Raw genomic sequence first — 25681 nt, 5'->3', positions numbered from 1 at the left:
GGTGAGGACTGCAAATTTCAACCAGCTGGAACTTCTGCCAGTTAGAATTCCTTCAGTGTTCATTGTTCAGGAGGTTTTTACCAGGAGCCGAACTATCTGCATAAGTCTCTTCCTCTCCAAAACAAACAGACCAGCTGATTAAAACTGGGCAAAATACTAAATAAAGCAGTTTCATGTTGCAAATCAGTGTTTTTCCAATGTTGCTCATTGCGAAGGTGCAGTTTACTATAGTGGCTGATGCAAAAATGCAAATGGCCCTATCTAGAGCCAGTGTTTGTTTTGTCTGTTCTGGGCTACTGTAGCAACATGGCGGTGCAACATGGAGGACTTTGTGGACAAGGACGCACACTTATTTTTCTTAGGATGGTGGAGTCATGTTCCGTCCTGATTTGCCTTACTTTGCCTCTGATTGGCTGACATTCCTACACTAAAGGCTCATGTATGCTCAACATTATGGGCGGAGCTTTTTGTCCATTCTCTGCGTTCATTTCGCCCATATTTGTTCACGTTCTGTGAGAGCTAACAGATACGGACAAAATGGAGCAGTACCACCAGAGATCATGGAGGCAGTGTAGCATGGTTCAAGTGAGATACAACTGTAGGAGACGACGAATAAATTAAAATAATGTAACGGAATGAAATGGTAATATTTAATAATATGTTGTGAAATTAGTGAAAAGAATTCTCCATCCACATGTCGGACCACACAGACCACAACAATGCTGCCTCCCTTTAAAGTATCTATTCTCATGTGTAAAGGGAGTATAAATGAACCTTAACCCTAACCAGTCCCACTCCTCTTATCTAAACCTGACTAACCCAACCAATGAAGGCAACAAGTAGGGTAGGTCATCCATTCACCATCCTAGGAAAAGAAAATTGTAGTGTATATAATGACGTATATTTCAGGTGATTATACACTTAAGAAAACACATTATATTCCATTTCTGGCAATACATCTTTGTAAATCCTGCACACTGGACCTTTAAAGATAAATGGCTGCTGTTCAGCTCTCTCTTATATATATATACTCAAACTGTTTCCCATCCATGAATTTCCATTTTGGATTTTCTCTCTAATGACCACCAGAGCATTAATGGGTCAGCTGTATCACTTTATATCATATGTATAATTTCATTTTTAAGGTGCTGTTAACAACTGTTAAATGAAATACCTCTTAAAATAATATGTTAGATGATTTTAGGAGATGCCAGTTTTAACTGAACAGGTCAGTCCTTCCTGAACAGTTGCCATATACTGACTAATATGTGCCTGTCCCAGCTCACAAACCTTCCAATAAAACTTAGCAGCAGTCTTACCCCTCAGTTACACTCTGAGACTGATCAGATAGCCACTGAGGGACACAAGTTTGATGAAAGAAAATAATGTATGTAGGGGTTTACATTTAAAAATAGGAAGAAAAAAATAAGTTTCTCTTTTCTTTGTGTCCTGGACTAACCCCTTCTTACAGCCACTCAGTCAGTTTGCTGATGACATTATGACACCCCAGCTGATATTAATAGTCTTGGATGGATTACTGAACAGGCCTAACAGGCACAGGCCCTGGGGACCCAAACTGTCAGGGGCCCTCCTGATTTTCACTTGTATAATGTAACTCAAATTAACACATACCAACCAAGAGGAGACATGAACTTGGAGACCCGATACTGCTATATTTATGATGTCTTTGTGATGTATAGGTGCAAAGAAAAACTAAGTGAATTATATTTATTGTGCTCACAGGACCCGACACTCAATTTGAACAGCATCAGTTTTCATAATCCCCTGATTAAGACAGAGGTCAATGACCTTTGTATTGCCATTCTCAGCACATACAGTGATAAGTACCTTTCCTCCTCACAACCTTATACCTCCAAAACCTGTCTTTGTGCTCTTGTATTTAGAAAGGACATCACCTAAACCAAAGAGAAACACTAAACTGCACTATTGACACGTATCCATTAAATCCAAATAGTCCTTTTTCACAGAAGACATTTTGACATGTCATAGTAGGAAACCACGGGGTTGCTAATATCATTAAAGATGGCTCTGTCTTATTCCTAAGTGTCCCAGTATGCCATGACAGTGTGACATTAATCACAATGAACAATACCAGGACCCTGAGACTGAAGCAGATAAATGGAATTCAGCTGTCATTAATTTTATTATTTATACCTGAGCTTTTCTTTCTGTGACATGTCAAAATGTCTCCTGTGGAGAAGACCCATAAGAAGCATAAATGGGGGTAATTCTGGTCATTTAAGACTAACTATTGTACACACAGAAACATGTTGGTTTCTTGGTGGTTGTTGGTGTGGATTGAGGGGCTGTACAGCGCTGCTGCTACACAAAGAACTTTGTAGCCCCTGCAGGGTTCTTTAGAGGTTAACTACTGGTTCTTTCCCAGTAAATTCAACAAAACTAAGTTGGTGAACCACTAGAAACGCTTTAAGGTCCCTGTATTGTTCTTTGGAGGTTCTCTACTGGTTATTCAGGTTAGTTTAGTTTAGTTTAGTTAATAGGGGAAAGAATAAAAACACTACTAGGGTTGAGCTTGGATGAAACGGTACGAATTTGGTACAGATAAAGATCACAAGTATCATTGGAGTAAAATGTGTCATTATCTGTATTTGTGATGAAGGAAGATCCTCATTTGGGTAACTGTGTTCAATCTCTTACTCTTGTGATCAAAAATGAGCTGAAGCTCGATCCTGAGATTGTTCTATAAATAGTTTTCTGTATGTTCTCCCCTGTCAGCATGGAATTTCTCCGGGTGCTCTGGCTTCCTCCCACAATCCAAACGCATGCACATGACTCTAAATTGGTTTGAATGTGAGTGTGAATGGTTGTCTGTCTCTCTCTATGTGTTAACCCTGCGATAGACTGGTGACCTGTCCAGGGTGTACCCCGCCCCTTGCCCAGTGTCAGCTGGGATAGGCTCCAGCCCACTTGCGACCCCCAGCAGGATAAGCTGTTAAAGAAAATGAATGAATAAATAATCAGTAAAACAACTTATGAACAACCCATATCAATTTCAGGCTTAAAGCTGGTTAGGTCCCACCCACTCCCAGTTTAAGCCACACCCACTGTATTTTAAACTTCGAAGCAGTGGCTCTCAACCTTTTTGCCCCCATATGCATGGAACATACTCCAGCTTTGAAAAGGTAACACAGTGTCATTCTCAGTAATCATTTAGTTCAGGATTCAGAATCTTTGAAGCCCATGTTTCATAAGAAATTAATAATATTCATTTATATTTTGAATAAAAGTGTCATTTAGAAGCGAATTGATTCATCTGGCATCATTAAAGGGCCCCCAGGCAAGAAAAAATTATAAAACAATATAGTGCTACATGGCTCCTCTAATGGTTCTACATAGCACTATCTGACAAAGGTGCTGTATAGCACCCTTAAAAGATGGGTGTCATACAGCACCAAAACAGGTTCCCCCATGATTATGAGCCACTGAACCTCTTTTAGGCACCATTTTTGTTTGGAATCAAAGTTTTGATTGTTTATGCATTTCAGTGAATTTAATCACTCCTGAGGACAAAGACTCTCCTCTAATATCTATTTCCTTTTTGTTTCCCTTCTTTTATTTTTCATTCAAATGTAACAATTAAAGCCCTTGACTAGATTTAGGTTGGCCTCCAATGGCTGCAGCTTTATTTATAATTTCAGTAATTTTGTATGCAGTACTAATCCCTAGTTTTATTTATTTTATTTTTTTTCATTACATTTTTACTGCTTATCCAGGGCAGGGTCAGGGGGCAGCAGGCCGACTAAAGCACTCCAGACGTGCCTCTCCGCAGCAATGCTACTCCTGGGGGATTCCGAAACGTTCCCAGACTAGACAAGATATATATAATCCCTAGATTTCCTGATATATGCCATGAGTTTCTGAAAGCAGACACCCGTTTGATATCAGGTAATCCCTAGATTTCCCGATATCAAATCAAAGATGGTATTTTTATAATAAATGGATAGTTTCGTATTCACATTCTGCTATTATTGTTTCTCTTTTTCAAAGCCATTGTTTGCTGTTCTCTCAGGCTCACAGGTCTATCTTTTAATGAAGGCATGCACGCTGTTGCGAGTGCAAACACAGACATCAGATAGGAACTGCTGCAAGACTGCTGTCGACTACACTCCCTCTGACTCTGAGTTTTCTAGCATTGGTTCATAAGACAGAAAAAGAGTTGGATAAAGACACATCTGCCAGCAACCCTTTTTATTATCCTCTAGTGTTACACGTCTGATACTACCTTCACTGTGGATCACGCTGAGTCTGATAGCACCAGTTACTCCTCACCATTCTCCTGCTTTCTATTTATTTTGTCTTTCAATACAGTCCCCAGAATTGTTACTTCCTCTTTAGTTGGAATTTAAAATATTTCTCCCTCCTTTCCTTTGCCAGTGGAATTGTGGGCATAATATCAAGTCCTATTTTAAGCTTCCTTTAATAATAGCATTCCTCAGGTTGACAACACAGGCAGTGAACAGGTTGGGTTTCAAAGCCGGGTTGCTTGGCTGCAGAGAGGCTCGATCACTCATCTTCATCTTATTAAAATCTCACCGACACCTTAGAAATAATTACAGCAGCCTGAGAGGTGGTTAACAGCCCGGCTGATTTCTAACTGAAGCACGTTTCTGCGGAGACAGAAATGATTCATATGCTTTCGGTTATGTCTTGGCACCTTCACCCTAGTTGTATTGCCATTACATGTGTGCACCTGCACATTACAAACAGAGACTTAGCCCACATGCCTCTGAGCGTTTTCAATTTCAGCCTGTCATTTAGAGTTTGGATGGAAAGTAGGTTTGTTGTACTTTTTTGGTGATGGAGGATGCGTTTCACGTAGGCAGCCAACCGCAGGAGAAAACCTCCCACACTCCTGTGCCTCTGAGAAGCTGAGTCATCGAGCTCTGACAGGATGGATGTGGTGGCTGAGAGGAAGCCAGGCCCGTCATTGGCTACTGCTGGCCTGGGTACCCTGCCCTGCTGCCTCTCACCGCTAACGTAGGTAGATGAATGAGCATCGGGTGAAAACAAAAGAGACTGCTCTGACCTTTCCGGGGATGTGTTACAATATATGTGTGGTGTGAAGTGTGTGTGTGTTTACCAGATCAGGCCAAGTCCAATAATTGTGGCTATAGAGAGTATTGGCCTCTTGATGAGGCTTTGATGTCACTATGTGCTTTCATCCTGTCCAGCTTTCTAAATGAAACAATATTGCCTGGATGAGGCCTTGGCAGGATGTGATTCAGGCCCATGTTGTTCTTGGATCGGGACTCAAAGGCCCTATCACATCCACTTATTTCCCAACACAAACACAGCCTCAGCCATATGTCATCACATCGCTACACGAGCCCCACAGTTAAGGAATTAGTCTGGAGGGCTTACAGATCATTAGCAACCATTGAAAACATCCACAGCTTTCCAACAGATTAAGTGAAACATGTGCCACTTGACAGCTTCACATGCCCGGCAGTGGCGGCCAATCACGCTCTCAGTCGGGTTGCAGATGCATGACACAAGCTTTAACAAGGACATCTTGCAGTATGACCACTGCCTTAGAAATGCCACATCAACAGCCGGCCCTGTGCATTAAGTAATGCAGTCTGTATGTGTGTGTGATGACTTTTCATTTCCGATCTGATAAGCTCAATATGCCTGAATGTTAAATCTTCCTTTAATACAACAAATGCACTGGCAGCACATAAAAGCACGCTGAGAATAAATGTTTGATTCTGAACAATTAAGTCCTCTCACATTACATGAAATGCAGCCAGACTTCTTCTCAGAGAAAGTGGATAATTGTTTGGCTGTGGGAGTGAATGAGCTAAACCGCTCGGGTGACTTCAGGACTAAGATGAAGAGGCGTACGTGCATGTGAGCGTGTGTTCTCGCGCGCGTGTGTAGGTGTTAAGAGGAGGATAGATGACTGAGGAGCTGTAGGCCGATGATGCAATCATTCGTACTGATGCTGAACAGGAAATTGCGTCATCAGAGAACTGTATTTGGCACAAGAGCAGGGCACGAGCCATGTAACGACATCACCGCATATCTGTTTTGAGTGAAAGCAAAGTTCATGTGACTCATTGCCCCCCCATTTATTGAATGATTTGCTGCCAGTGGTGATGTTTGTTTTGTCGGTCTTCAGTCATTTTATCTTCTTCCTGAATCATTGTGATTTATGCGATAATTGTGCTTCTGTTTTCAAGGGAACATTTCAACAGGTCAATTAAGGGGCGTTTATCTAACACTGTACTCATGGTCAAGTGTGAAATAATACTGCATTTAACTATATGCTTCCTGACTCAAACTTAAAGTGTAAACATGACCCAGCCGTCATGTGTCTGGCCGGTGGATCAGGGGCTGTTCCACATGATAACAATTAACCCTAATACAAGGAATATGTTTGACCTTGTTTGCAGTTTGATGTGTCCTATCAATAGTTTTACAGACATAATTATAATAGCAGTCAATGGGAAAAATCCTTTTATGGCCCAGACACGCCAAACTGACATCAAAGAATTAGCAGCCATGGAGGCCAAGTGTTGCGTCGCCTCACATTGCCTGTGCTTCGGCCAAGAAGTCAGTTAAGAGGAAGAAGAAGAGGATATTTTTTCACTCTGTTGTCATACACACACAGGCCTGAAATACACACACATGCACAAACTGGACCTACACATGCATTAGTTGGAGAGATATCAGAGAGAGGGGGCTGCCCATGGACAGGCACCCTGAGCAGTTGGAGGATTAGTGTCTTGCTCAGGGGCAATCTGGCACCTCTCTAGCTACCAGTCCACACTCCATATTTGGTCCAGACGGGGACTTGAGCTGGCGACCCTCTGGTTCCCAACATAAGGCCTTATGGACTGAGCTACTGCCGACCCCGAGTTGCACCTGAACACACTGCGAAGACTACAGTCAAAAGCTAATAGCACATATGTTCTGCGCCTGCATGAAAGGAATTAACTCTCCATTCCAGCAGGTGGTGGTCGTCTGTGTTCGTCATTCAAAAACGGAAAGCAGGTGACAGACAGTACAGGTTCAAGACGCTAGTTAGCCAGTTAGCATATCAACAATAGAGCCCCATGTTGAAAGAACAAAGGAAATGAACCGTGTGCCAGCGAGCAATAACACAAACAATTATGGGATTCATGGGATTTGTTGACAGTAAGAAAAAACAGAATATTACCAATCTCAAATAATGATTATCAATAAATATCAAAAGCATAAATAGAAAGCCTCGTTTAAGTCCAGATGAAATGGCATTTTGTGAGTATCTTGCTTCAGTATTGGGATGTACTTGCGAGTGAAACAAGATAGGCAGGTGAGGGATAACGTTGAGAGGAATTTAATTTGATCGTTGAGAGTGAGTGTGTCATGACAAACATGGTGTCCACCAACGAGATAGCAGTATTCATTAGAGAGAAAGCACAGACTGAATGTGAAGATGGACGACACATCTCCACTTACCCCCACTGTACAGAAGTGAGGCTAAAATATCCTAGCTACGGCCGCTGCCATCTTGCTTTGGTGACATCATTTGCTGCAAAGTAGCAATCTTCGTGGTATCAAGTTTCTCACCCATACACCTGTCCGACCATTTGCTAGCAGCACCTCTGAATGCAAGCCCACCTATTGGCTAACACAGATGTGAATCAAATTGTAATATCCCAGTTTTAAGGCATTAAATAACTAATTAAAATTAGACTTATCAGCAAAATGAACACTTGAACATACAGCAGCTTGATAAAAACTACTTGAAATGACAGAAACCATCTTTGGGAAAAATTTACCTGATGTGTGTTTTGAGTTTTTAGCTTGGCCCATGTCCCATCCACTAACATAGAGAGGGCGGGCTTTATGAGCTATACTGCAGCCAGCCACCAGGGGGCGATTGATATGTTTTGGCTTCACTTTCGAAGAGCTGTCAAGTCGTCCATCTTTATACAGTCTATAGGAGACAGAGACAAAGCCCATACACTCCAGTCCTTTATAATGCCTTGCACAAATGGAGCTAACAGAGAAAAAGTCTAACCAGCGGGCTCGTAAACATGGTATTTTGGGGGAAATGGAGCACAGTGTGAGGTGGCAAACACCCAAAGACATACTGACATATGCTGTCGCTAGGAAGCTAACAAATTAATCATAGCTCTGTACAGCTTAAAGTTTAGCGATTGATTGATTGATGGGTGGATGTCATCATATCCTCCTGAGACCTGAACTTTTGTTTGGTATGCATTTTTAATTTCTCCTAGCTATTTGGGATCAGGAGGATCTGGTAAGTACAAAAAACTAAACATTGTCAATGATAATAAAGTCCCAATGTCCTCTAACAAGTACTTCCTAATTAACCGCATCTTATCTTGTTACTGTTGCTAAAATTGGTCAAATTTATTGCCATATCAAACTACAAATTTACTAATCGTAAATTAACAAGTTATCAGGTTTTGGACCTTGTCCACTGAAGTGTTGGCATCAGCTGCAGACTGACTTGGCAGAGATGGCTACCATCTTGTTTGTACATGGATAAGTGTATTGTGCTCTTACTACCACTAGATGGCACAAAAAAGCGTCCACAAATAAGGACGATTGGTCGAAGTTATGCAGAATGAGGTATAAGGTGTGGGAAACCAAAAAAGAGGAGAGAATCTCAGGAGGATATCACTGGCTGAAATCAGCTGGTACAAACTTAATCAAGCACACGTCATATTTTGTTTTACGGTAAGAAGACATGACAGGATTTTGATCTGAAAATACAAAGGAATAGACTTTTTTGTGATTTTGAGGGATGAAAAAAATAATTCATCTTGACCTTTAACATGCAGTACTGCATCCATGCATGATGGTGGTGCCCAGTGTCACCCCTGAGCGCACCCCTGCTAATAGGGACCCCCTGATCGACGCCTAGAGGTCCCTGGACCACGATTTGGGAACCCTTTTAACAGCTCGTCCTCCCTTTGCACCTCCTCAGTGGTGACTTCAGCCTCACTTGGAGGGGGAGGAGCAGGCTGGGAGGCTCTGCTCTGCTCCCATGTTGATGTTTGTTGTTTGCGAGGGTGGCAGCACTGTGTGTGTGTGTGAGGAGAGGGACACAATGTGAACGGAGGGTCCGGCCTGTCTGCATGCTCCTTGAGGAATGCTGCAACTTTTCCTCAAAACGCGGCTGAATGGTGAAAATATCTGGGTGTTATTCGCTCGTGGACATATGGCTGTGAGGTCCTGCTCGGCTCGTGTTGTGCGCAAAGACTCGTAATAGTGTGTCTCCGAGCGACCGCCAGTCAGGATGCTGGAGCTCGTCTGAGAGCTCCCCCGTCGTGCGGTCTTTCTCTGGATTCTCCCTTTTTAAACCACATCGGCGACGAGGTGCCACTTTCTAACTCATTTTTTTAAAAGCCTCAACTTTCTAAAAATGGTGTTCTTCGCATTGTCGTCGGCTCGTAACAAACCTGGATAACGTAAGGAGTAGCTACGCGACAACACCCCAGCACGACGACCAGCGTTACTTTCCTTCGGTAAGGCAGCGCTTCAGCTGTCGCTTCGGCAGGCAGAGCTCAGACACACAGCCGGGATGTGAAGCCGTTGTGTCTGTAACGTTAGGTGGCTGACAGCCTGAGACTACACCAAGACATTCATTTTAGCTCCTCTTAGCTGTAGAGTTTAGACGAAACAGCCGAGTGAAAGCGTGTAGTTGTACGGGTTAAGTGAGTGGCCAGTAAGCTAGCCTTTAATTGCAAAGTTGGCCAACGTGCTAACAATAACTTACCAGTCATTTCACCAACTTGCTAGCCGTGTTAGCTTTAGCGTCAATCTACATTGAGTTCATAGTGAATGCTAACCTGGTTGCTAGCTAACAAAGTCGCTATAAATGTGAAGCTACGGTATGTGTGAAGTTATTTGCCAAGTTAGCTAACGTCAGGTTAGCCAAACTTGCTGTACTATTTGTAGCATTACTTAAATTGCTAGAGGCTAACGTTACATCTTTAAAAAGCCACAGTGTTAGCTAAGTATTTTTAATACCAGGAAGTGTCTTGGACTTTTCACAAACTTTTTCCCCCCAGCAGGCATTTGTTTGAAAAGTTGTGAACATAGCCTGTAAACTGGTCTGGTGTGTTTTCTCCGCAGAGGCACATCTGCCCCGGGATTTATTCAGCTGCGGGGATTTTAATCAGCAATTGATGCATCTCGGGGTATCTGAGTCCATGAGAGAGTGCGAGTACAGCCAAATAAGTACTCGCAGCTCCACACCAATGGAGACCCCTTACAAGAAAAAGACCCCAAAGAAGAGGAAGTGGGAGTCCTTCCCAGGTCGGAATAAGTTTTACTGCGATGGGAGGATTATGATGGCCAAGCAGACAGGGGTTTTCTACCTCACCCTTGTCCTCATCCTTGTCACTTGTGGACTTTTCTTCACCTTTGAGTAAGTACTGTTGCAGTCCCTTTGTGCTCCCCCATCTGCTATTCACTTGTGCACATTGACGTTGTGGATTAGGGATTTCATTTCATGAGCTCAGCTGTCAGATAAAAAAAAAAGTTTAGATATAGGTCAGTTATGTCACTGACATCACTCCTCCTCCTCCTCGGGGCTCAGGGAGATGTCAGGACAAACTGGTTGGGGATTAGGTAGACAGCTCTGTTTTAAAAAGTAAGATATAATATATAAAGTATCTTCAATAAAGGCAGTGTGTTTTGCCCTGGGGGCTGTTGCTGACGGAAACTACTCTGTGGTGTGGGTTTCCTCTTTTAATTTGTTTATGGTTTGTACATGCCCTTGCATGATGTTTGCCTCTTGAAAAAGGGGACAGGTAGTTTCTGTTCCATATTTACCATTTGCGTGTTGGCATGCTGGCCTTGCAGTAAAAGAGCACCCTCCAGCTAGAAAGCCCGTCTTCAAACGACTGTTGGCGAACATGCAAATATTAACATTACCAAAGTGTCCTTGAGCGAGATCCTGACCAGTTGCAGGGATGCTATTCTGTAGCTGATGTCCAGGAATAGGATTATATATATATATATATATATATATATATNTTTGAATGGAATTATGGAAATGAAACAACTTTTCCATGATATTCTAATTTTTTGGAAAGGGTCTGTACATATACATATATAGATAAATTGTGCTGCAACACACAGACACAGTGACAGCATGATAACTTATTAGAGGGTTACCTCACACTTTTTGTTTCTCATTGGTCTCAAATCAGCCACCTGTGACTTATGGAGTTGACTACACAGTGTCAGTTCACCTCTGTGTGCCACTTGCACTCCCTTAATCACAGCCCCACTATCCCCAAAGGAGTCCTCCGTCTTTCTCCCACTTGTAGAACAACCTGTAATCAACAGACAGAATGTACTTCTCCACACTGTCTCACCCAGCCCTTCATCTTTACCTCATCCTGCATGTCCCAGATTGGCTCACTGTGACTGAAGTGCATGATACAGCATGTAGACACAGACACTGACCTGAGCACTGCAGTATGTACCACGAGAGAGACAGAGTGCATTGTTTCTCTCATTAGTCCCAAGTAATCACTCTGTCATCTATCATCTTAGAAACCCCATCTATACTAGATAAAAATCCTGCTCCATCATGAGATTTGTGGCTCAATCAGACAGTCTTTATCAGGCTAAAGTGCTTCAGAGCCAGAGAAAGCTTAATAGGCAAAATATGTGCTGTGGTTGATGGCTGCTGTTCAGTATCTGGACTGTAATGATCCAGAAGTAAATAAAGAGACAGTGAATAGTAAACACACAAGCACTATTCTAACAAAACTCTGACTTAATGTGATGTTCATGTGTAAATCAGTGTGTCATATAATTTAGAACATTTTGAAAGGACTTACTATGATGTAGGGCTGTCTCAGTGATGGAATTTCCCCTGCGTTTTTTTAGGTTGGCTCAAAAGCGTGATATGCAGTATTACTGCGATTTTTGTTGTTTTTGCAAATTGCTTAATTTATCCTGATTTTAGTGCTCTGTAAATTAGCTGTTTCCAAATGACAAAAGAAAGACAATTTTAAAACAAATGAAATTCGTGCAACATTATTTCAGCTGAGTCGATTTGGTTGCGCCTGGTTGCTATGATACAGAATATCTGCAGAAGTAAAATTGTTGGCACAAGGTAGAGCACTTGCTCTGGATGAAGGGAAGGTTGAAGCATGGAGAAAGGACAGACCACCAGTGTTTGGCCAGCAGTATTAATTTCTCCTCCATTGCTGATGCTAAGCAAGAGCACCTCCTTCACTGTGATTGGACAGCTGGGTAAAAAGTGTCAGTGCTGAGCCCAGCTTTTTTTTGTCTCTTGGCAACTAGAAACAATGCCAAATGTAGAGCACTTAGCGTACATTAGGCGGTCAGCATCTCGTCATGCTACTAGTGTTAGTAGCATAATGTAAATACTGGCCTCACAATAGGATATTATCATGATACTGGGTCATGATGCAAAGTTATTGCGATTTTAAATGATATTCTGTACATTGCAATAACATGAATTGCGATATATTGCAATTTATTACATTTTTCAACCGCAAATTATGTATCCAAAAGAAAACGTAATCCAAATTTGTTTGATGTTAAAATATAAAGTTTTCTCTCTGTTTATTTCTCGTCATTTCTATTGCAGCAAAATGTATCTAGTGGACTGAAAAAGCAGCTGATTTTGATACACTTACACGCGTATTGATACAAAATTGCCACACAAAATATCACCATACTATGCTGTATTGATTTTTTAAATTTTGATTGTATGTGCCATTCCAAACCACTGCCAGGTATGTTTTTTTGTTTGCCTTGTGTGTAAAGTTCTTCACAGTCACAATGCTACACATCTATCAGCAGTGACCTCTGGACCACTTCATCTTTCAATACATTGTCACCTCAGCAGAGATACAGACATAACCTATGACCAAAGGGCAACATGCTAGAGAGAGGACATCCCAGGCTAAAACGTCCCAACTCTCTTTACAATGGAACAGTTGATTAAAAATACTAAATTGGGAGGGAAGTGTACCGCAGTGTCCATTCGGACCTGGATGTTCCCCAGCACCCACATGGAGGATGCCAGATGCTTCCTGATGATACCTTCCCCCCTCAGATAGCTTAATTTCCTACACTGTGGCCAGTCAATGGAGCTGGGCCCAGTGTACTGTCCTCTGTTTGTTGTGACTACAGGGGACATTTTCAGGAACACCATGCAACCACAAAGCCACTTTTCAGCTTAGCACTATCCTGCTTGTTCAACTGTCCATGCCCCCAAGGCTGACTGAGTCCTCCTGGTTTTCCTCTCTCTCACTGTCTCCCCTCCCCACCCACCCTACTCCCATCAGCTGAAAGGAGACATTTATCGGACAGGGCGATAGTCAGCAGACCTGCACATTGGCTTCTGTTGTCATTAACTGTAATGCGTTTCGATTAGATGTGTTTTTCTAACCCTGCTCGCAAGTTGTCAGCAGCATAGTGGAGAACAGCTTCTCATTCGGTCTGTCTCTTGAATTACCTCTGTTTCTTATTACGATACTTTAAATCAGGCGGATGACACCTGGTCCGTATCTGTTTAAAGGTGATGTTCTGATTAGTGGAGTCTAGAAGGAGTCAACAGATGGCGAGTGTTTAGGGATGGAGACACACACACACACACACACACACACAAAAAACATTTAACAGAGATCTTTCCTCGTCTCCATATTTCCTTTAGCTTGTTTTTTTTTGTCTGTCTAAGGGGTGCTCAGCCATGCACAATAAACTCTGTTAGTGACCGGCAGACTTTGGTCTGTTTATTATTCCGATGCTGGCTCCCCCCAGACGTCAATGTGTGGTGTTGTTGCACATGTTGCCGTCTCTCCCTTATGCTTTGTAAAAGTTCACTCAGGCAGATGTTTGAAGTGGTGTTCTGTTATGCCATTTTGTTTGCTGAGAAAATCGATCTGGAGAACCACAGTTTTGGGCAGAGAAGAGGCTTAACACTTCCTGTTTAGTCGTATTTGAGGTGGACAGAGTCATAAAATGGAATGCACCAGTCATCAGGACACTAAGCAGTGAATAGTGGCAACACTCGTGTTGATTATTGAAGGACCATTTTCTAGTGTTGATTTGAAATGGCTGCATTAATACAGTGCTTTTATCCAAAGCATTCATTCTCTCTCATTCACATACTGATGGCAGCGAGCTCGGTGCTGGCTTGACCATCGGTTGCAATTTGGGGTTCAGTGTCTTGTCCAAGCACACTTTGATATTTGGACGGTAGTAGGTGGGGAATGAGCGTCCAACCCTGTGGTTAGTTGACAACCTGCTCTACCTTCTAGGCCCCTAGATTAGTCGATCAACAGAAAATTGGTGACTGTTTTGATTGGGGATGTATCTAACAACTAATTTCCCTGACATTTAAATGGAAGATTAAACACTTAGAAAACTGTCAAGATTGAGCACAGTTATATCCTTAACTTACAACATGGTCTAACATATTATAAGAGCCATTAAGTCACTTTTTTCATTGAGTTAACGCAAGTAATAAGTTTAACTAACAAGTATTTCTGGGGCCCATCAGCAAAGGTAAGAACATTTAATCAACTAGTCGACTAATCACGCACATCCCTACTTTTTGAAGCAGAGAATTCAAGCAGCCTCTTAACTGTGAGGATTTGCTTATTTTCCTTGTCCCGTATGTTAGTAAAATTAAGATCTAATCTAATTTCCATACATTTGCGATAACTGGGCGCTGTGTTTTCTAAGTAGTTGTGAACTGCTGAGTGTTTTCCACATAACAGGAAGCATACTGTAAAGGGTAATGATACCTTGATGACACATTGAATGTTAGAGTTTTTGGTTGTCGCCTGCAGCTCTTTAAATGGCAAAAGAGGAATCTTAAGCTTTCTGGCAGTGTTCATTCTTGCAAAACTGTATTGCAAAATGTTTATCTTGAAGTGATGAGGTTACACATACAGTTCACTTGTTACCATGTAGAAATGCTCATATTGATTGAGTAAAACCACCGAAACTGAAGTCAGTTGTGAGGGGATCAGGGCAGCTCATGTACTTGATATCGGCACATGTAGGCTACAGTTCATTTCAGTAATAGAAGAACGGGCTGTGCTTCGACACATCTAATTTACGTCTTCCGGTAAAACTGCCTGGGAGTGTTTGCTGCATGACAAGTTTAAATCATGGGGAATTTCTTTGTCTAACAAGAATGGTTTTGAACCAGATACATTTACCTGCCAAAATAAACTTTCAGCTCTCAAACAGTTGGAGATATTACCTTTTCGCAATTATGTTTTCCTGCTTGCTGGTAGTTTGTAAATATTATTGCAGTTTATTGCAAAATAGCAGAAGGGGTAGCAGTTGCGCCAAAAGCCGCTGCAAAGTCAGCCATTTTTGGCTCGGGTAATTACGACAAACTAACTTATGGGAAATTGTCTAACCTGCTTTTATACTGTTGGAAAGATTGATTGGTAGAAACTCTGGTTTGATTCAGAAAAATGTGACCCACTTTGGCAGTTGGTTTGCTACAGTGATGCTGTTATGAATGCCATCAGATGGTTTTAGCTAATTAAGAAGACAGATGGGTTCTTACTTGCAAACTTGCATTGACTGAGCATGGAAATTCCTAAGGAGGCTTGATGAGTAATCCACTTGAAATGTAAACAGTGAGTGTATCTGATGTTTAGATGACTATGTAGTTGTGTTACAAGTAAAGCAGCTTTAATGAAGGGGGTTATTTAAATTCTTACTCTCTAGTCACACCCATTTTTCACCTGCCTAATCCAAATCTGCACTTTTACTAGTCATGATTTTGACAGGATGGAGAGGGAGATTGCCTGAATGTGTGCTGCCTTTATAAACCTCTAAGTATGCGATTAGGATCAACTTAAAGCTCAGTAGTTTTTGAAAGAGTGATTAGATTTAGCTGTGGAGAGGGGAGACAAGGTAAATGATGGGTATGAAGAAAGCGTAAAAACAGTTTTTTCACTTTGGTCTGTCAGTGACATTGAAGTCAAGGTAAATCAAAATCAGTGACTTCTTTATAAACACGTGATATATGTTAGAAAATACTTGTTAAAAATGTGTCACGACAGGGAACTGTATAGTACTGAACTGAACTTTTGCTACGCCCCGCCCCTTTGTGATGGTCCGACTGTTGACAAGCTTTCAGAGTAAGCATGTAGCCCACACTGTAAATAACTGCACTCCCGGAAGAGATATTATCATGTTTTTGGAAAAATGAAACAGTGATTCCAGAGAGAAGCAGACAGAGGGCTCTACAGAGTTTGAAGGATATATCCAGGATGTCAAACTGACTCAGCAGCAACAACAGGTTAAAAAGACAAAGATAGTTAGAAGCTAAAGCCGAACTATAGGCTACAGATCACAGTGTAAAAGTGAACCACCACATCACTGCTGATTGCCACACAGGACAATGAATATAAAGGGAGACTTCACTGATGTTGAACCAGCTGTGTGGCATCACAGTGTGTGCAGATGAACGGTTTTGGCTTCGTCCCTGTGCCGCTGCCAGCAGTCAGACCTCCGCTGCTGGACAGGCTGGGATCTCTAGGGGAAGTCAAACAACATTCATCTGCACACAATGCGATGACACACAGCTGGATGAATATCAGCAAAGTTTCCCTGCTTCCCTTCACTGGTTCCTGTACAGCAGGGTCTGCCTTTTTTCACTGTTATACTCATTAAAAAGCAAAAGCAGCATGTGTGTATGCTCTGTAGGCTATATCTTCAGTAGCTAGCTAGCTAACCCTACACTTTTCAGTGTCTGATTTTGGTTTTGGAACAGGGAAGAAACGTATATTTTTTTCCAACCTCTCCAGGTAATGAGTATCATTAATACACAACGTGCCCCAGGCTCCCAATCCACACAACCAGCCTGAAAATGAAGGAATTTGAAATGATTGCATTAGAGTCAATGGAGCACAGCGGTGTTGTTACCACTATCATTAGAGTGCATAGCATCAGTGTTTTGTTTTTTTTTTCACCCCATTTTTGACTCTTAGCTCTTTTAGTCTAATAAATACATGAATAAACATCTCTTTTAAATGCCACAACCATATAAACACAACCTAAATGGCCATCACTAACAGAACTTTCAGTCTTTGAGTCCAAATTTGGCTACCTGGCCCACTGGCAGTTAGTGTTCATCGCTGTGGGTGTGCTTTTTGCTGATGTTAGCAGCAGAACGAGAGTCTGTCGCCGTTGGGCAGCGCTTGTTCTTAGGCTCAGGGGTGTGTGCTATGCTACTATAGACTCTGTGTGCTATCTGGTTAGCTGCTAAAGAGAGCCTGTTGATGCACAGCAGCTCGTTGTTCGGTTCAGTGCCCCCAGCGTCTCAGAGCAGAGAATACTGCTTATTTTATTTACAGTTTTGAAAACTAATTTTATATACTTGGTGATTTTTCATATTTGGCTGGGTGGTCAATAACATATTTTTCTGTGGTGTAATACATTCAGAACATGCTTATTTTTGTTTTACCTGGACTTTGACAAAGACTAAAGCCCTTTTCCCACTGCAAAAAAAAGTGTAATGGGGAAGATTATGATCGGCAATCACACATGGGTCAGGTGACTCTGCTGTAGTCACAGGTATTAATCGGGTCTGGCTCTGGCTCCGATTAGCATTGATGGAAATACAACACCTGGGTAAACGCGCTACTGACCAGTGTTCTGGCCTGTGCGTGACGTCAGTTGTGACAAACCAAAAAAAAAACAAAACCCACACACAGAAAGTCATACTCTTCGGCTGCAGAGCCGTGTACGCAGCTATGGTCTACAGGCAATGTGGAAGGAGTTTATCACCTATTTTTAGTGGCTTTCAAAAACTCATGTACACATGCTCATTTTGGTGGAATAGGGGCATAAGGATCTTAATTTCACCAGCTCTTCATTCATCAGCACATTAAGGTGTGCCATCTTATCTTTATGTAGAAGCGTGTTTGTGCTGGTTCAACAGTTGTCATGTAGATCATCTCACGAGATGCTGTCTAGTCTTGTGATAAATTATCTTCCAAGTAATTTTTAAGAGTCTCCTTTTGCACCAGCAGATAATCCTGGCAGCTCAGATGCTGGAAGTTGTTGAAAAGAAACCTGCTCAGAAATTGAACTGGCACAAACCACATTAAGCTGACATAATCATGTTTGTCCACAGGTTTAATAAAGTGGCCTCCTAAGAACACTCTAAATGGACAAGTAGGCAGAGGTCAAGTTTCTTAGAAGTGGTCTTCGGTCATCTCTTGTGAATAGGAACAAAACCACTTTTTTGTGAACACCCCAGGCATTGTATTTTCTGCCTCACTCAGAGAATACAATAGCTCTCAAGACCCCTCAACAAGCATGCCATCTTTTGCTGTCCTGTTGTTGTAAATGTAATGTAATGAAACCAGTGAAATGTCGACTCTTTCTTTTCTTTGCAATGTTAGCTCTGCACACTGCTCCAGAAGAATAGCAAATGTATTTGCTGCATGCTGGGCCAAAATAATAAGTCAGCTTTTAGAGTGTCATAAGGCACACAGTTGCGAAAGAGTCTTTGTCCACATAATTTGAACAGTCACACCCATGGTAGACATGGTTTCCTCGAGACAAGAAAAGCATTCCTCTCAAGCCAAACTGTCAAATAAGAATTTAGAGTAGTGTGCCATTCCTGATTTAGTCTCACTGGCTTACACTTAATTGAATAAAGGATATAAACATTTTCACACAGAAGCCCAACACAAGAGCATAAAATGCTCAGATTTTGCTCCTTTTTCAGGTGGGTAAATCAGAACAATGAGCATGCTGCACTTGAGTGTTTAATCATGTATAAACATCAGCTAGCCAGATCTAGGTCATTTCAAAAGTGAATGTGTTTGGGATGTGACTTTAATTCCTCGCAGGACATTCTGTCAGAGACTTTATCGCCGCTGTCTGTTTTGTTGTTGAATCAAGAGGCCGATCTGTCACCTAGGCTCATTGAAACCAGGAATCATGCCCAGCTGTTTGCTTTTTGTAGTGCGATTCCTCTCTCCGGCTCGCTCCAAGCCTTCAATTGACCCAGCACCCTCTGTTTGTCACACAGCCCTCCTGTGCTGGCATATCCGCTCCCTGTGCCAGCAGTAATTGAGTGCGTGGCACATGTTGGAAGGTTATGCTAACGGTTTTGCAGAGTTCTCAAATGCACGCATGACCACTGCAGTCCTGTGAGGCTGTGTCGTGCACTAGTGATATCTGTGCGAAAGGTGCTGGGAAATCATGATTCAATGAAGTAGTCTGGGCAAAAAAAATGTAACCATTTGCAAAAGCGTGTCATGTTCAGTTGTTTCATTGACAAATGACTTGGCCTACGGCTAAAATGAGGTTCATGTTCTGCCCTTGCCTGCCATCAAAAGCAATCAAAATGTAATAAAAGGCAAAGCTGACAAAGCCTTATATCCATGTAGCCAGATGAGTAATGAGACTTGGAGCGAGAGGCCGCAAAAGCAAGTGCTTCAAATGCATTTTTAACACAACGTTCAGCACATTTTAAACACAATCACATATTTGGTACTGCATCACCACTGAGTAATATCTCCTTGTAAACTATACCTCTTCTCGAGCAAGCACTGAAGAGAATTGCAGGCCCAGATGGTGTGTACGATGAAGGATGGATGATCTATGTTTGACAGACCCTTTTCTGCAGATCATAGGATATTGATTGCCTTCAAAGCTCTATGGCTGAAGAAGAAAGTAAACGAGGGTGCAGTTTATCCCAGGTGACGCTGAAAGGACAGCCAGCGAACAGTGCTGCGAGCTTCACATGGTTGCACCAAGCAGAGATGAAAGTCCCTCAAGCTTAACTGCCAGCTGAGTTTTGAAAAACTGGTTGGCATCATAAGAGGATTTAGTGGGAAATGTGATAACGGTAATCTGGATTGGATTATTGTTGAGATTAGTGCACCCTTTGGGAAGCAAATGAGTAGGAAAACCTCGGGAGACCCTATTGAGGTAGAAAGATTACCTTTGGTATTCTGTGGAAATAATGAATATGTCCCTCACAGAGGACACTCACTGAAAAGGAACTGTAATGTCAGGTTGTATTTTCAGTTCTTCAGTTTATGTTCTTTATTCTGGTTGCTACGATATTTGCTGGTAAGCATATAAGAGAGAGAAAGTTGTGTGGTGAAACATATCTCCTTTGGGACATATTTGTGTGATCAAAATAAAAAATATTTTTATTGGAATCAAATCTTGTTTTGACAGGACTCATCCTCTTCCTGTGCTTGTTTAGTGAGAAGTCTAAATAAGCAAGACACACAAATAGACCTGATTGGATGTGAGCTCATACAGATTGGTTTTATGTGATTATTCCCATGCTAAACGTTGACGTTGCCTCCTCTGTTTCCTGTTTGTTAATTTTAATGATTCCTACTCAGAGTGAAGCTTTGGCAGAGAGGTAGGCAACCTGAGTCTAAATTAGCTCTAAACCATCTTTGTGATCCTTGACCTTTTGGTTTACTAAAATAGTTGTGTTTTAAGTGTTGTGCAAGGTCCAAAGTTAACACTCGCCAGCCGCCAAATGCGAGTAAATTTAGTCTTTGGCGAGTGAATTGTGGAAACCAACCATCATTCTTGCTGGTAGAAAATAAACAAACTTCCTACATGTGTGGGGGAAGCTGCTGGTCTGCTGTCCCTTCAGTCTGCTAGATCTGCTGTGCTGCATGTGTCGTGTGTACGTCAGTGCGTCAGTCATCAAATCGTTTGGTAACAGTATGTGAGGTACTTGTTGCTGTCATCTGAAGAGATGAAAAACCCCTGTTAGCTATTCCTTAATAAATTATCCTTATAGATCTACATTTGTAAGGTATATGATCCACATGTGTTTCACTTCAGTGTTTAAACATTTGAATCAATATTTCTGCATAGCTGGTGTTACTGTTTTTACTGCATACTACTATAAAAATAAGAATAATGAGACCAAGATAACATGTTAAATATTAATAATAGCAAATTGCAATAGTAAAAAGCTTTTATTATTCTAGGCTGGTAAAAAATCTGTTTGTCTGGTAACTGTTTTTCATCTGGCAGCCACCTTGTAAAGCCAAAAAGTTAATTTAGACCGTGGCTTTGTTTGTCTGGAGAGAATAAAGTTCATGTGTATTGCTTTTATTGGATTGCGCATGGATTAAATTGTTCTAAATTGGATTACTTTTTTGAACTTGTCTAGCATTAGATATGTTGGCTGTTTAGTCAAAGCTTAATTACTAAGTAAATATGAGTCAAGAAATGGCCTATATGTTGCAAGAACATTTGAAAGAGTCAAGATTAGGACAGTAAAAGTCAATCCCAAACATTTTACCATATGCAGCACTAAACTATACCTGCTGCATAGATAAGTAAAGTGCCAGTGTATGTGACCCTGTGAAGCTGTCATGTGGTGAACTTTACCCTGTTTTATTTAAAGCATTATTCACACACAGCTGACAGCTGTCACATTGCAGGAAACAATGGCTGACGCAGAGTTTGGTACTTTGTGTCACTACTGAAAAACTGAAGTTAGCCTTGCTAGTGTTGAAGCTTGCCATTCTAGTTTCTTTTTCACCACTAGGAACTCGAGGAACCTTGCATACTGATTTCTGAAAAGGGAACAAGGGAAAAGCTGAAGACAGTCATGACTGGAAAGGCTGATTTGATGAGGCTGTAAAGAAACTGTGCTTTATTATGATGGGGGAATTTTTATTTTAATGATTCAACTTTAAAATTAGGTAATTTATTTAATAATGAAAGTGTATTATTTACTTTTTGGATTGGAATTGAGAAATACATAGGGGATGAAAACTGTAAATTTTGATCTCCTTGGACTTTACTTAATACAGTTCAAGGTAGCTGTTTAAAGTGATTAAAAAATGGTAACTATAAAAATAAATATATACATTGTTGGAGTCCACACCACAAATAAAACAACAACAGCAGTGGTGAACCGTGTCTTTAGGATCACTTTCAGAGTGATTTAATGAATGATAGAAACACTGACAGTGAAATAAAATTCATCCGAATTTACAGAGCTTCACGTTTAACATGACAGATGCACTGCAGAGAGCCTTGTTCATCAGTGTGGATGCTAACATCGTTGTCATTATATTTATTGTTCTTGTTGTGGACTCCTCAGTTTAGGTGAGAAGACTGGGACCACCCTGGTCCCTCAAATGCTCTAATTTGGTCATGGGATTCAAAACCCAAACCAATGGTGTATTACATAATCTCATCTGCTAACTTTTCTGTGCACCAGTCTCAAGTGTGTCAGCACCAAGTGCTTCTCCCTCCAGTGGAATGAAAGCAGGAAGCAATGAGCATTCCTTATTTAAAGACACAGCAAACATTAGGTTTTGCTTTTGTCAACATAATGTGTCCCCCTGCTGCTTATTGCTGTCTGAATGCTTGTAACCATCCTCTGATTAAAGTCCATTACTCACAGTGCATTGTGCTACTCTTTGCTCTACAGTGACATACGGTAATATCTCTTGCAGATGCGTTAACCATATATCATTATGGCGTTTGTTCTAGGAATTGGCCATCATAGCTTTATTGCACTGCCTTCAGCAGTCAATAATTCACACACATTATTCACACAGTCATGCTGTATGCTTTTATAAATGAGTACCTTTTGATGAGTAATTATCAGGACAAGCTATCAAAGAGCTGTCATCTCAGACCTTGGCTTTGCAGTCTATGTTTGAACACTTGACTTGTTCCAAACCAGCTATCATAATGCACAACTTCAGCTTTGATTGCTTTGATGGCCTATGAGGCTATTTTTGTTGGCCTGTGGTGCTGGGGGTTTAACTGAGTTGGAAAAGAGTTTTGACAATCATTACAAGAGGAGTTTATTTTGGATGTTTTCCATTATGAATGTTTGGTTAAGTTTATTTCAGATGATCCCACAGTAGCCAATGATAGATCTGTCTGTCTAGAGTTCTCTGTATAGTAATATGATCGTTGTCCGCTTAGAGTACAGTTTGTTAGTATGAAGAGTAGGGCTGTAATTAGTACTCAATACCTTTTAAGGTATCGACTGAAATAACCTAATACCTAGAAGTATTGAAACGTCTCCAGTCAAACGATACCTGCTTTCAATTCTTTTTGTACCCGGATCTGTATGGTTTGGATTGCAGTCAATCACTGCACGTGTTCTTAGATTTAATGCGACATATGCCTTGCACACTACTGTAGCATCTACAACTCATACAGTTTGTGGTGTGGTGAAGTTAAGCACAATGTATTTGACGGAGTTAGCAGTTCAGCGTGCCGAGATGCCACCAAAATGTTAGAAAGTATGGCTATATTATACAACCTGTGGTGTCTATCTGATGGCATTTTATGCAAATAAATGCCTCCGTTCACATGATGGATATGGATTGAAGTGGGAAAAAGTGATAAACTATTCTATTATCACTTAAGGGTACTGGTATTGGCATTGTAATTTTCTTTGTTACCTTGAGTATTAGCAATAATCTCTGCAGTTACCCATAGCTTTTATTTTGTAGGGATTTGTCGAAAATAAATTATTTCAGCTTTAGGCCCTCTTTGGTTTGCCATACAAGTGTCTTTCTATACAGTATGTGTTGAGGGTAGAATATTTCCAATCCTATCTCATAGCTATATAACAGTATGGATTTTTTTCTTGTGTTTTCTCACAGCAGTACTGCCCCTGCCCTCCAAAACGTTTTTGGTCTTAGTTTTCCATTGAACTTTAAAGTGCCCCCGCCAACACTTGGTGCCCTGCGCAAAGACCACTATGAGCTTGGACGTGATCAGTGTTATTGTTTAATTCTGTGGTTTAACAGCGAAGTGTATGAACTACATTGCTGACTGAATTATGTACTAACTGTGAAAAACTGTGTGTCGGCTGACTCATACGAACACTCCAACGTGGGTTGAATGTCTATCGGTTTGTCTGTGTTACACGGTGTATGAAATGTCTGTATCATCATTACACTACATTTTTATAAACTATGATAGTCTGTGTCCAGACACATTCTTACTCCCTCTTCCTCGTCTTACAGTTCTTGCACTCATATAACTAAGGTTATATCCAGTAACTACTATTGCTAATGGCAGAATGTAACCAGAGGAAACACTGGTTTGTTTTTGCAACTGCAGTAACACCTGCTGGTTTATGTTCAACAACCGGCTCCGAGTCCACCGCCAAGCAGAGCAGCTCCAGTCTCCGTCTTTGCTGTCTGTGGCTCGACAGCCGTCACTGTTGATAGGCTATTACTGGTGACATTGACCACACATCGCATAGCACTGTGGGTGGGACATGGAGCGAGGCTACAAAGTGGTGACTGAACAAAGGGGCTGCATCAAACCCAAGTAGCGCATTTTTTAATGAATTTATTGTATCGGCTCAAAAACAATAACAAAAAAAACCCGGTAGTGACCTCATCACTGTGGTAGCATGTGACCGTAGTATTGCGGTGATGTGGTTATCATCACAGCCTTAGTCCCAGCCAACATAGTTATTCTCCTAGTGATAAAAACTTAGAACTGTAAAACTATGCTAAGACCAACGGAACACATGAAGACATCTCCATCACCTTAATCCTCAACCTAGGTTACGTCTGTGGTCAGCACCCAGTGGCGACGTCTGTCTTGACACCATTTCTGGATCAAATCCAACAATAATCCCATTTTCGTCCTCATCAGCCAAAAAATGTTTTCTGAGACATTTAAAAGGATTTTAATGAGTGTCATCATGCTTTCTCTATCTTGTTGAATGTCTTTGTTTCTTTTTTTCTTCCTTGGAGGCTTCAGCTCACTCATGTGGCTGTTTCCAGGGTAACCACATTCCCTTTCGAAAATTTACCATGTCTGACATTGGATACTGTCCGTCTCCATGGCAACAAAGCCCCTAAAGTCCCAGTTAAATATAAGATTTGGTATCAAACTAAAAGGAAAATGAAGATGTAAAGTTGGAAATGTCCAGTTCCTTGTCGATATCCACTCAGCGGTGGTTTCCAAAATTGCTCGTTGTCTTCACTGCTCATGTCCAGTGACTGATAAAAATTGATCGCGAGGACATTGTCTTCAGGGGGATCTTAAACCAGGCAAAATGTTGCTTACCTGCAGCTCGTCCACGTATCTATTGATCCATGTCCATAGAAGAGGCAGGCATGATGTGGCATCTACACCCCCCTCTTTAATGGCTTCAGTGTTTAATCTCTGTCCGTTTCTACCGACTTGCCACTTTCTACCACACATGACTGCCTTTTCATTATGTTCCCGATGTCCGACACATTGAGACACGGCTTCTGAGGACAGAGGCAGCAGTTTGTGCTGCGCTCTCAGCCATCTCCATCACCACTTTCCAGTAGACACGTTTAGAAATATAATGTTTTCATGGAAGAGAGCACAAATCTGTACGTTCTAGCTTTCCCTACAGAAAGTGAGAACATGCAGCTCATCACTGATTCTGTGGATGTGTAGCTCTTAATGACCTCTGCATTTATTTGGAATTTCGGAAGGAGGGCTTAATTTTCTCAGTGATCACTTTACAACCATGCAAATCTTGGCTTGGGGTTAATTGTTACAAATGTAGCACCCTCACTCAAATTCTGCCAAGCTTTTTACAGCTGCAGTGATTTCCCATTAGCACCTCTAATTGGTGGATTCATTAATGTGATGTGTGACCAATCAGACAAAATAGAGGACAGAT

General features: G+C 41.4%; 1 protein-coding gene across 6 annotated transcripts in view; it reads left to right on the top strand.

The window, feature by feature from the left end:
* The first annotated feature begins 9008 nt into the window (after nucleotides 1–9008).
* LOC126400518 (palmitoyltransferase ZDHHC14-like) overlaps nucleotides 9009–25681 on the top strand; it is a 69558-nt gene continuing 52885 nt past the window's right edge. Inside the window, exons 1-2 of one of the 6 annotated variants that reach the window (XM_050061268.1) lie at nucleotides 9009–9185; nucleotides 10138–10432. In XM_050061268.1, the coding sequence (XP_049917225.1) occupies nucleotides 9152–9185; nucleotides 10138–10432 (329 nt within the window). In that variant the 5' untranslated portion in view covers nucleotides 9009–9151. Of the gene's footprint in view, nucleotides 9528–9547; nucleotides 9894–10137; nucleotides 10433–25681 lie in introns of those variants that run through there. The other 5 variants (XM_050061262.1, XM_050061263.1, XM_050061266.1 and 2 more) reach the window with 5 other exon arrangements.

This window comes from Epinephelus moara, chromosome 14, assembly GCF_006386435.1.
Source record: "Epinephelus moara isolate mb chromosome 14, YSFRI_EMoa_1.0, whole genome shotgun sequence".
NCBI classification, from domain to species: domain Eukaryota; kingdom Metazoa; phylum Chordata; class Actinopteri; order Perciformes; family Serranidae; genus Epinephelus; species Epinephelus moara.
Note: the sequence above shows the minus strand (reverse complement) of the source record. Positions and strands in the feature narration are given on the sequence as shown.